The sequence below is a fragment of the Ananas comosus genome, linkage group 16 (assembly GCF_001540865.1).
Source record: "Ananas comosus cultivar F153 linkage group 16, ASM154086v1, whole genome shotgun sequence".
Taxonomy (NCBI): Eukaryota; Viridiplantae; Streptophyta; class Magnoliopsida; order Poales; family Bromeliaceae; genus Ananas; species Ananas comosus.
The window spans coordinates 6,058,392-6,071,580 of NC_033636.1; the positions used below are offsets into that span (position 1 = coordinate 6,058,392).

The 13,189-nt window shown below is 35.7% G+C and overlaps 1 protein-coding gene across 2 annotated transcripts in view; it reads right to left on the reverse strand.

Moving 5' to 3' along the window:
* The window catches only part of LOC109722288, a 29,178-nt gene extending 17,255 nt beyond the window's left edge, over positions 1-11,923 (reverse strand). Inside the window, exons 1-3 of one of the 2 annotated variants that reach the window (XM_020250283.1) lie at positions 11,340-11,923; positions 10,632-10,798; positions 10,056-10,133 (exon numbers count right to left, since the gene is read on the reverse strand). In XM_020250283.1, coding sequence (XP_020105872.1) covers positions 10,056-10,133; positions 10,632-10,798; positions 11,340-11,778 — 684 coding nt within the window. In that variant the 5' untranslated portion in view covers positions 11,779-11,923. The remainder of the gene's footprint in view (positions 1-10,055; positions 10,134-10,631; positions 10,799-11,339) is intronic. The other variant, XM_020250282.1, reaches the window with a different exon arrangement.

The following is a 13,189-nucleotide window of genomic DNA, read 5'->3' on the forward strand; positions in this document are numbered from 1 at the left end:
ATTGAAAGAAAAAAAACAGAGAAAAAAGGAAATAAAAAAAATGAGGGAAAAGGAAATAAAAAATAGAGAGAAAAGGAAATAAAAGAAAGAGAAGAAAAGTACAGAGGAGGAGAGTCACCTCCCCCGATTCGTACAGGGGAGGTGAGCTCACCTCCCCTCTTCCCTCTTTCCAAATAGGTAAATAAAAAAAAATAAAAAAAAAGAGAGAAAAAAAGAAAGAAAAAAAGAAAGGGTGCCAACCTCTTTCCTTTAAAAAAAAAAGAAAAAAAAAAGAGAAAAATGAAGGAAAGTATTCAAAATAAAACAAAAAAGAGAATAAATTAGTTGATTGAGGTTTGTTTCCTCAATAAGTTGATTTTTAAATTATTTCCAAATGAGAATCATTTTTGAATCCCATATAAAAATAAGATCCAAACTTCGAAAAGGGGCTACAGGATTTTTTTTTGAGGAGAAGAAAGAAAGTAGATTTGAAGGAGAAAAAAAAAAGAACCCGAGAGAAAACAGAAAGGTGAGAATTTTTTTTTTTTTAACTCTTCCTCTTCCTCTCTCTCTCTCTCTCGTGCACATGCACGAAGGGGTGAGCCCGTTTTTAGGCTTGCTGGCAGAGGGGGTGCCATGTGCACCCCCCTCATTTGTCCATACCATAGCAAAAAAAAAAAAAAAAGAAAAAGAAAAAGAAAAAAGACTTTGGCTCTTGCATTCGACTACGACTTCGACAACAACAATCACGACGACTTCTATGACAATAAGAGATATGCATGCATACGAATAGCGTAAGTGTGATTTTCCTGTCGGTTTGATCAACCCGACCATCTTCGTGATAGGTTTTGAACCGATCAAATTTGACATCAAATCGTCACTTTCGCCGTACATATGCATCGCTACTCTCTAAACCGTGCGGCCATCTTCGCGATAGGCTCGACATGGTCAAAATGGTTGATCGAGCACCGGATATTTTACTACGTAAACCGTGCGGCCATCTCCGCGATAGGCTCGACATGCTCAAAAGGGTTGATCGAGCGGCCATCTTCGTGATAGGCTCGACACGATCAAGCCCGTTTATTTTACTACGTAAACCGTGCGGCCATCTTCGCAATAGGCTTGACATGGTCGAAAGGGTTAATCGAGCGGCCATCTTCGTGATAGGCTCGACACAGTTAAACCCTGCGTACTTGAACAAAACATGATAAAAAAATATATACAATAATAAAAATGATAATAAAAAAAATGGACGAGTACTGTTTTGATTCACCATCTTCGTGATAAGCATCGCCATCTTCATAAGAGGCTCGACGTGATCAATTTCGTATATTTGGACCAAAAAAAAAGATATGAATAAACAAATAAAAAAAATGGAAAAAAATAACAAAAAAAAAGAGAAAGAAAGAAAGAAAGAAAAGGAGAGCACTCCTCCTTCTCTCTCGGTTCCGTACACAGAGAGGGAGAGGGAGTTGGGTTTCTCTCTTTCTTTCTCTCTGTCTCTCAGTCAAAAAAAAAAAAAAAAAACAAAACCTGAGGAGTTGGGTTTGAATTATTTTGAAAATGGCCCAATAAACAATTTCATGAGCAGTCAAAAAATAATAATAATGCAGAGCCCATATGCAAATTCGGGTCCAAGGCCCAAAACTTGTAGAGCCCAAAATTCAGACTACATACAAGTTCGGACCCAGGATATTAAAGCCCGAAATCCATCTCAGCCCACATGTAGATTCGGGCCCAAATCATATAAGATCCAAAATTATCTCAGTCCATATACAGATTTGGGTCTAAGGCCCAAAATTTGCAAAGCCTGAAATCTATTTCAGCCCNAAAAGAACAAAAAAAAAGGAACAAAAATTTGAGGAAATGGATTTGAGCTATTTAATTTGAAAATGGTTCAATCCATCATTTACTTACGGGCCCAATGAACAAATTCCATAAGCAATCCAAAAAAAAAATAAAATAAAGCACCAAGCCCACATGTAGATTTGGGCCCAGAACACTTAAGTCCAAAACTCATCACAATCCACATGCAGACTCAAGCCCAGAACATCTAAAGTCCAAAACCTATGTCAGTCCACATGCAGATTCGGGTCCAAGGCCCAAAACATGTAAAGTCTGAAACCCATCTCAGCCCACATCCAGATTTGAGTCCAAAACCAATGAAAATCCATATAAATAAACTTCTCAACTCAAAACCCAAAATCCACAAATAAAATCCCAAAACCCAAAGTCCATAAATAAGATCCAAAATCCAAAGTCCACAAATAAAATCCAACCAAATCTACCAAACTTATGTCATCCAAATGCCTCCAACCCAAACCGAATTCATGGGCTTTCCAAATAGGCCCCTTATTATGAATTAATTCTATGAATTAAATTTTAAGGGTTTTCCAAATGAGCCCCCTATCACGAATTAATTATATGAATTAATTTCATAAGTTGGTCAAATGGGCCCTCTTATTATAAATTAATTTCATGAACCCATTTCATGGGCTCTCCAAATGGGCCTATGTCATGAACCCAATTCAATGGGCTTTCTAAATAGGTCTCCATCATAAATTAATTTTATGAACCCATTTCATGGGCTCTCTAAATGGCCCCTATCATTAATTAATTTCGTCAATTAATCTAATGGACTTTACAAATGGGCTCCTAGCATGAATTAATTTTATAAACCAATTTCATGAGATTCAACTTCAACCGACCGCCATGTCATTAAACTGAGCAACTCAATATAAAACCAACTGTCATGTCATTAAACTGAGTACCAAAACTTAAACCGACTGCCATGTCATTAAACTGAGCAACTCAATTTAAAATCGACCGTCATGTCGCTAAACTAAGCATCTCAACTTCAATCGACCATCAAGTCACTAAACTGAGCAAATCAAGTTCAGATATGACCGTCAAGTCGTTAAACTCAACAAATGAATGTTAAGTCATTAAACTGAACATTCGACCGCCATGTCATTAAACTGAGCACCAAAACTCAAACCGACCGCCATGTCATTAAACTGAGCATCAAAACTCAAACCGACTGCCATGTGCTAAACTGAGCACCTCAACTTCAATCAACTGGCATGTCGCTAAACTGAGCACCTCAACTTCAATCGACCACCATTTCGCTAAACTGAGCACCTCAACCGTCAAGTCGTTAAATTGGACAAATGACTATTAAGTCATTAAAATGAACATTTGACTGCCAAGTCATTAAATTGAGGAATCAAATCAAACCCTTTTGACTGCCATGTCGTTAAACTAAGCAATCATATTAAACTCGTTTTGACCGCCATGTCGTTAAACTGAGCAAACCAATATCAAACTCTCTTTGACCGCGATGTCGTTAAACTGAGCAAATTAAAATTAAACTCCTTTTGACCGCCATGTCGTTAAACTGAGCAAATTAAAATTAAACTCAACCTCAACCTATTTCAAACGACAGCTATGTCATTAAACTGAGCAATCTGATCCTAATCGACCATCAAGTCTATAAACTGAGTATTTAGTTTTATAAAATCTATGTACAGTGTGGGAATGCCCCTGCTTAAGCCATGTACACGACAAATCATATTAATAAAATTTTATTTGTCTGTTTGGTCTCTTTTATTATAAGTATTTATATTCGGTCACTTAATCGAGGGTTCCTTAACACTGAAAGTGTTAGGTAATTAACAGCAGACTCTTGTGTCTGTTGGAAGCCATGAACCTGTAATCCTGATTTCAAAAATAAAATTTAAACAAATTTAATCTGTACCATGGATGACCACTCGCCTTAGAAACACCTACGGCGGGGCCGGTTCGTTCGCGGCAGACAGTTCCATGATAGAGAGCAGTTGGCTGGTACCCGCTACTTTGATTTACGCACTGATGGTCATGCTTATAATTCGGCCGAATGAGTATTATGGAAAAACGATTAGCTATATGTTTCTTTAACATAGGCAAAACAAGAAGTATCCAATGATTTATACTTGATTTGCATGCACTTTGACCTCTGAGAAGCCTGGGCTTACCATTTTTTACAGAAGAAAATGATGTATTTTAAATAACACTATATATATAGAGAGAGTCCGGCTACTATGCTCTTATGAGTATGATCGCCTTCGTACTTATAACTCGTTTTCGATGATAGAGCTTCTGAATCGACAATCCATACTGTTAAACATGATTTAGAACATTTAAAACTTTTAGAAATCAAATTTCATAATTTTTCAACATTATTTACCTTATGATCGAAAGATCTTAAAATTGACAATTTTTAACAGTCGGTATGGGATACTTGCTAATTCGATGGTGTAAACAAATCGAAATTGGTTGAATTTTTGATAGAAAATTATATTCACTATCTAAATAAAGATTCATAACTCTGATATTAAATTGAAAAATCCGATCATCTATTTTTAAGAGGTTGTTTAATTTTGACCATTCATTTTATGCCTGCTTGATGGACTTTAAAATAATTTAGAAAAATTATAAAATTATTTTCTAAAAGTTTCATATGCTTGATATCATATTTAACGGTATAGATCGTCAATTCGAAAGCTCCATCATCAAAAATAATTTATGAGTACGAAAGGATCTATACTGATAAGAGTATAGTAGCCCTACTATATATATATATATATATAGTGAGGCTACTATGCTATCGGAAGCACGGAGCCTTCCGTGCTTCCAGCTTGTTTTCGATGTTGCGATTTTCGAATCGTCGATCGGCTCCGTTAAACTTGATCTAGAGTATTTGGAGTACCTAGAAAATAAATTTTATTATTTTTCGATATCATTTGCCTAGTGATCGAAGGGGCGTTCCAAAATCAACAAATTTCAATGGCCATAGTGAGTCTGTTTGCAAGTTTAACGGTGTAGAAATATCCAAATCACCTAAAATTTTGATAGAAAATTCTTTATACTATATAAAACAAGATCAATATCTTTGATTTAAATTTTAATTTCATATTATTATGTTTTGTAAGATTTTTATTTTCAGCCGTTGATTTTGAGCCCCTTCGTTCACTAGGCAAATGATATCGAAAAATCTTAAAATTTATTTTCTAGGTACTTCAAATACTCTAGATCAAGGTTAACGGGCTGATCGACGATTCGAAAGTCGCAACATCGAAAACGAGCTGAAGCACGGAAGGCTCCGTGCTTCCGATAGCATAGTAGCCTCACTCTTTTATATATAATATATATAGTATATATATATATATAGAGCTAGTGTATATACTATCTATAGTACGAGCTCGGTACTATGTGTTTGTTCGATCTTAGGCGTCAAATCAATGATCCACACCGTTAAAACTGATCTAGGGTATTTAAAGTTTCTAGAAATAAAATTTTATAATTTTTCGACATAGTTTACTTTATGATCAAACTATTTCAAAATTGTCAATTTTCAATGGCTATATTTACAAGTTTGGAGTTTAACGGTGTAGAAGAATCTAAATTTCTTCAAATTTTGAAGAAAATACTTTAAACTATATAGATTAAGGTTAAATATCTTGATCTTAAATTTAAAGTCCTATACTCAAATTTTAAAGATTATTCAATTTTCACCGTCCATTTTGATATAATTTATTTACTAAGTAAACGATATCGAAAAAAACTAAAATTTTATTCCTAAGACATTCATATACCCTAGATCATATTTAACGGTGTGGATCATTGATTTGAACGCCCTAAGATCGAAAACAAACACTATAGTACCGGAGCTCGGTACTATAGATAGTATAGTAGCCTAATTCTATATATATATATATATAGTAGGTCTTGTGTGCTATTAGGAGCACGGAGGTCTCTGTGTTCCTAAACTGTTTTCAATGATAGAGTTTCTGAATCGATGATCAGCTCCGTTAGACTTGATCTAGCATATTTGAAGTATCTAGAAATTAAATTTTGCGGTTTTTCGATATCATTTACCTAGCAATCGAAAGGGTTCAAAATCAACGGCTGAAAATAAAAATTTCACAAAAAGTAGTGATATAACACTAAAATTTTCGATTAGAGATATTGATCTTGCAGTAAATAGTATAAAGAATTTTCCATCAAAATTTTATCTGATTTGAATACTTCTACACCGTTAAACTTGCAAACAATATACATTAACCATTAAAAATTGTTGATTTTGAACACTTTCGATCACTAGGTAAATGATATCGAAAAATTACAAAATTTATTTTCCAAATAGTTCAAATATACTAGATCAAGTCTAACAGAGCCGATCGTTGATTCGGAAGATCCATCATCGAAAATAGCTTACGAGCACGGAGGCCTCCGTGCTCCTAATAGCACACAAGACCTACTATATATATATACATATATATATATATATATATATATATACATATATGTATATATATACATATATATAGAGTCCAGCTATAGTGCTTGTAAAAGCACCAAGCATTTGGTACTTGTAAGTTTTTTACCGTTAAATCTACTCCTCGGATCATTTTCAACCATTAGATTATACTATTCAACCAACCGCCCACTCAACCCTAGGTGGTCCATATCATCCTAACCGCATATCTCTTAATCTAATGGTTAAAAATTTACAAGTACCAATAACTTGGTACTTTTAAAAGCATAGGAGCTCAATTCCATATATATATATACATATATGTATATATATATACATATATGTATATATATATACATATATGTATATATATACACATATATGTATATATATACGAATTAGGCTGGAATACTATTAGCAGTAAAACACTCATTTTACTATCAAGTTTTTAACCCTTGGATGAAAAATTGTAGGGTTAGGATGATAATAATCAGTTAGAGTTGAATGGTCCCCCAGGGTTGAGTGGTCCCCACTGGGTTATAGTATTTAATCCAATGGTTAAAAATAATAAAAAGAGTTGATCTAAAGGCTAAAAAACTAGTAGCAATAATGGGATTTTGCTACTAATAGTAGCCCAGTCCAACTCTATATATACACATATATATATACATATATGTATATATATATATATATACACATATATATACACACACACACATATATATACATATATATACACATATGTACACATATATACACATATGTACACATATATATATAGAGTGAAGCTACTATGCTATCGGAAGCACGGAGCCTTCCGTGCTTCCAGCTCGTTTTCGATATTGCGACTTTCGAATCGTCGATCGGCTCCGTTAAACTTGATCTAGAGTATTTGGAGTATCTAGAAAATAAATTTTATTATTTTTCGATATCATTTGCCTAGTGAACAAAGGGGCTCAAAATCAACGGCTGAAAATAAAAATCTTACAAAATATAATAATATGACATTAAAATTTTAAATCAAAGATATTGATCTTGTTTTATATAGTATAAAGAATTTTCTATCAAAATTTCACGTGATTTGGATATTTCTACACCGTTAAACAAGCAAACGGCTCATATAGGCCGTCAAAAATTGTCGATTTTACGACACTTTGATCACCATGTAAACCATTATCAAAATTTATGAAATTTAGTTTCTAGATATTTCAAATACTCTAGATCAACTTCAACGGCTCCGATCATCGATTCGGAATCTCGATCATCAAGAGCAACTTGATAGGACAAGTGCTCCTATCCTATTAATAGGATAGTAGCATTAGCCTATATATATATATATAGAATTGAGCTCCTATATTTATAAAAAGTACCAAGTCATTAGTGCTTGTAGGTTTTCGGCCCTTGGATTAAGGGATATGTGGTTAGAATGATAATGGTCTTCTAGGGTTGAGTGGTGGTTGGTTGAATAGTATGATTTAACGGGTGGAAATAGTCAAAGGGGTAGATTTAACGGCGGAAAGCTTACAAGTACCAAGTGCTTGGTACTTTTAAAAACGGCATAGCTAGACTCTCTCTCTCTCTCTCTCTCTCTCTCTCTCTCTCTCTCTCTCTATATATATATATATATATATATATATATGAAATATTGTGATCTTGGTTGAGAACTTTGGTTTTTGTATTTATTCGATAGGTCTAGGACAAGCAGGCAGAGTAAGATGTACCGTGATTGGTCAGGTGGAGATTTGGAATAGTTTCTCTCAAGTATCTAGAGAGGCACTCCGAAGGTCCCACGCTGCATCCCTTCTTATATGTACTAGTTAAGATCGCCAAGAGTGATATGATGACAATAATGCCGGTTCTTATTTTATGTTATCTCTCAGGGGCAAAGTGGGAGACGTTGGTATTATATAAGGATTTCTCCTCTTATAGGATATCCTAATATTTATCCTAATCTAATTAGAATATTTAGTCCCTTATTGAATAATAATCCTTATAGAATTACATAATGCTCCCATATATAAGACAAAATCTCCCTAACACACATAAGAAAAATAATATATTCTTCCTCAATCTCTCTCGGCAATATATGATGTGTACTTCTCCATCTTAGGCCAGAATTTGTGATGTAGTTTTATATCTATTTCCCTCGTGTGGAATGGGATCGGACACTAGAGCGGTTCTCTTTGACTCTGCATACGTGAGGATCTCGACAGCATGTTTTCGCTTGCGCACGAACACAGAGGATCAAGGCCATTGTTTAATTGCATTTTGCCCAAATTATTGAATAAAGAATCTTCAGTAACTAAGTTATGCATAGACCATTATTGCCAGCAAGTCATCAGGCATATAAATAAAGATGAAACTGTTGGCATTACCATCTAAGTTTGTACTCAAAACTTTCTTCGGTAGTCTAAACCAGTATTTGGATATGAAAAATTCAGTAACTCCTAAAACAGATCTGACTTCAAATTTGGGTTGGACAACTAATGTATTAGTTGGACTAAACTATGAGTGGATACAGAACAGGATACAATTGTATATTATCCGGTCTGTTTTCACTTCTAATTACACATAAAACAAGCTAGTAGTCTAAGTATTATGATAAATGTTAAAAAATGTGGATGTTCCAATGTCTGTTGTTGAAGAAGTAATACTGGCAGCAGTTACAACTATCATCACTATAATTTGAAACTTTGCGAATAAAAAATCTGTCTCTAAATAGTCTACACCAACATATCGTCAAAGCCTAGTGATTCAACTAACAGGGGTCAAAGTTAAGCATCTGGAGTGTTGAACCACTAGAGCCATGGGTAATACAAGTCACCAATCCAGATTCTCACTTAACGTATAGAATATTGCTAGCAATTAAGTTTCACAAATTCATTCTCCCCTTAATAATTTTGTTGCCATTGATATGGAAAAGGCTACAAATCCAGCTCATAATCGAATCTGGATCTGGGATGATTGTAACATATGAACATGACATTATGGGTCTGCTTTGATCATGAATATGCTGTTCAGCTTATCTCTCTTACTTATTCAAGGAGTTTGTTATATAAGGTTGATGGGAAGAATAAACAGATGTCTACAACCGGTTACTACATACGGCCTCAGAATCATTTTTCCAGGAATATAACATAAATCAACTTGTAAGTAGAACCTACTATACTGAAATGTCAAACCAAGTAAGATTTCACATTAGCTTAAAATCAAACTCAGAGATTATATAACAGAAGAAAATGCCAACAAAATTATCACTAGAAAACTTGTTCCAGCATCCGAACATGGCTGATAAGACCAGTAGTAAGAGCATTAACTACTTTATTTCAGTTGATATGTCATCATTGAGATCTGAAAAATGAGGAGGACATAGTGCTAACGAGTATATTCCATTATGATAAAGAAATATAAGTAGGAAAAGGTGGGAGACACATAATGATGCTGTGATATACCCAGATAACTTGAGATAAGTCAGAAATAAAAGCAAAGTCTATGCGTGATTTGTTAATCCTATGAACTGTTAATTACCTAAGGAGTGCAAGAAACAGCAAGATATAAAAACATTGGAGCAAGTATAGCAATACATAACATGGCTGCAACATTGTAGCTAGTCGTCTTTGAAGCTTGAAATGTATGTAATTAGTAGTTGGCATGTATTTTAACATATTAAAAGCAGAATATATTACTATCTTCTATATAAGATACATGGTAGAATAATTTACCAAGATAAGATTTCAAAAGGTAGGTGAATTGAAATGTTTGCATGTGATTGATAGCATACCTGACTACCATGTTGAGGTTGTGCGACAGCAATTGCTATCATACAAGTTGGACATCGAACAACCACCCCAAATGGGACCTGAGAAACAATGGAAAAGGCTTAAAAACATGAATACTAATATCTCTTTACAATCTTATAATTCTTAGAAGTATCATAAAAGATCTATATAGTAAAAAAAGAATAGATTAGGCATAAAATGATTAGATAACAGTTTCGAATTCAACTTCTCAATAAAGTAACTCGAGGCTTATTTTTGTTCACACCTTCAGGCAAAGGCGCTGCTAGAACATCTGAAGCTCATTGATGAGGCCAAATAGAATGTGATGCATGCCTAAGAGCTTAAAATGTTACACTTTAATTTGAAAATGGGAATTGCATGAGATAACTCCATATATCATAAAATCCATATCATAGGACTTCAAAAGAACTTGAATATTTGAAATTGCCTAAATGAGCACAAAATTTTAAAACTTACTAAAAGGAGACAATACGACAGATTTCACTAAAAATCATAAGACCCGTCACATTACAGAAAAATAGAAAATCCATTTCAAATAAAATGATGCACCTTCTCACCTCCTCTCCTGAAGAAACTCCCACCCGAGAAACATAGTCAATTATCCTCAGCGCATCGGACACACGTAACGATGCTGCGAGCCTCTGAACCATCAATCCGTATGTTTGTACATCTGGCCTGGCCCACTTCCACCTTGCAATTGCCAAAATTTTCCCACCCATCCCATCTAACGTCCGTAAAAAAAAAGAAAAATGTCCACTTCAATCACAAAAAATCTCCAAAATGGCTCTCTAAACTAAACAAGAAATATTGCCAAAATTTCTTAACCCCCTTTGGATAGATTTCGAAGGAGGAAAAAAAAAAAAAAAAAAAAAAAAAAAAAAAAAAAAAGAAGAAGAAGAAGAAGAAGAAGAAGAAAAAGTAAACACGAAATTTTGCATAGTAAGCTCATGAAACAAATAATAGCAGATAAAGTATCAAGAGATGACAACACAAAAGGATAGGTATAATCAGGGCTTAATCTGTTTCAGTGAGAAACTCGGGGACCAAACCAACATTGTGTCAAAAGTTCAAGTACTACCTACTTTGATAACGAATGTTCTCTATTGAAGTGTTCTAAAGTCTAAACTAAACAAGGAGGAATTCAAATGATATCATTTTTGCCCCAAAAACTCTCAGCGCCCCGATCACATAGTTTCGTTATTTGAGGGAAGCGATCAAAATGATGCATGAATAGTAAACTTTCGTAAAAGATAACTTTTTTCCACCTTGCGCATAGCCCGTTTGCATGGCTAGAAAAACCGACAGAGCCAAGTCAACGTTCCCTCGATCGAACGCTGCTTCGATGATCGAATTGCAATCCTCGGTCTCCAAAACTCCAATCCCGGCACTCCTCTCTGCCTCCACAATCATCTCGATAACTTGGTCGGCATCCTTCAAACTAGACAACCGCCTCAACAAATCCCCATTGAGCAATCCGGGAGCCGAGTTCTCCGTGCTCACGCTATCTTTGTTACTAGAGTAAACTCTCGCAGTGTTTGGATTCATGGTGGGGCCTGCGAAAGGGGCGTTGGTGGGGAAGGAGTCCGAGGTCCCCCGGCCGAGGAGGAGGATGAAGGAGCAGTACCTTGTACTAGTCTTTGATGGGATTGTATTGAAGGTACGAGAGAGGCGATAATTGGAAGGAGCAGAGAGGCTCGACGCCATGTCTCTCGCTCTTTCTCTCTCTCTCTCTCTCTCTTTTTCTCAGGAGCAAACTGTCGAGCATATAGTAGGCATGTTTGTGTGGATGAGGAACGAGAGGCCGAGAATTGAGTTCCCTTACGAATTACGATGATGGTGGGGTGGGTCACATGTCGCGTAACGACAAAACGAGACACCTAACGGCTAGTCTTATAGAGGGTAAAATTTATGGGCAGTCCCTGTACTATATCGATATTGGATCTTCATTCCTCCTAGAGGGACTACAACACTAATAAATAATAAATGCAGTCTGGTTCGAACTGCACCCGACCGAAAACGCCGTAGACTCAACACCGCCGAGTTTGCCTGGTTTTATGCATCTTCCTCTGCCTGCTGCTGCACTGCAGCTATATTTTTTAGGATAAATTTTAAATATCATTTATGTAATTTCAATGATGACATATTGTGATTGAGTTGAGACCATTGGGTCATTTCTTGTAATTCTTGACCATCCCATTGTCTACTAGATGTGACATAATGATTATTAGCCATATCTCATATGAGACATCCTAACTTAGGTCGTGAGAGACCAGTCGACATCTTGTGTATATTGATGAGTCATCTATTGCCCCTATAGGTAGTACAAATCATAAGTTATGTGAGGCATCTATGTGAGTTGTCTATGTGAGCCATCTCTTATCTAATTTTCTTGTACATGTCATGAACTCTGTGATAGAGGCCGTGGGTAGCGCGGCGGTAGTGTGCAAACGTTTGGACATAGAGAGAGAGTAGTTGACTCTCTTGAGTAGTGTGCATATTCTCTTATGACACTGGACTTCCTGTGTACTCCATAATTACACTGAGGATAGAGTATTGGGTATCATGATATTGTTTGCCATGATATAGACCATAGCCTACAAAGCCACAGTGAGTTTGATAGAGATACTTGCTATTAGACTCAATAGAGGTCGCTCCCCTTCGAGTGCCGCTTCGGGCGCTGGCCAGTTATAGTAGAGATATGTGTGCCCTTGGGAAGATGACCCACCTGTGAGAGTGGTGTTCGGGCTGGGGCAGAGCCTAGGTGTCGATGCCGCACCTGCGAGAGTGCGATTCCGGCACTAGGCGGGTGCAGGTTTGACAGGACGTATGAGTCGGTCGTTATGATTGGGTACTATTACAGCATTTGTTTCGTAGCAGTTACATTTATGCATACACTATTCAGTTTTTTTCCTTTTCTCTCGCTACATGTACAGGGGTATGATAGTACAACAGGTATAGAGATCTATTTATATTACATACAGTTATTCCTTTACTGTTACTTTACATTTCTCTATACAGATCATAGACAGTTAGTCCTTTATTGTACTTTACATTTATATGTTCAATCAGAGCCCGTTATCTTTTCTGTTACTTACGATCACTCATTTAAGCTATA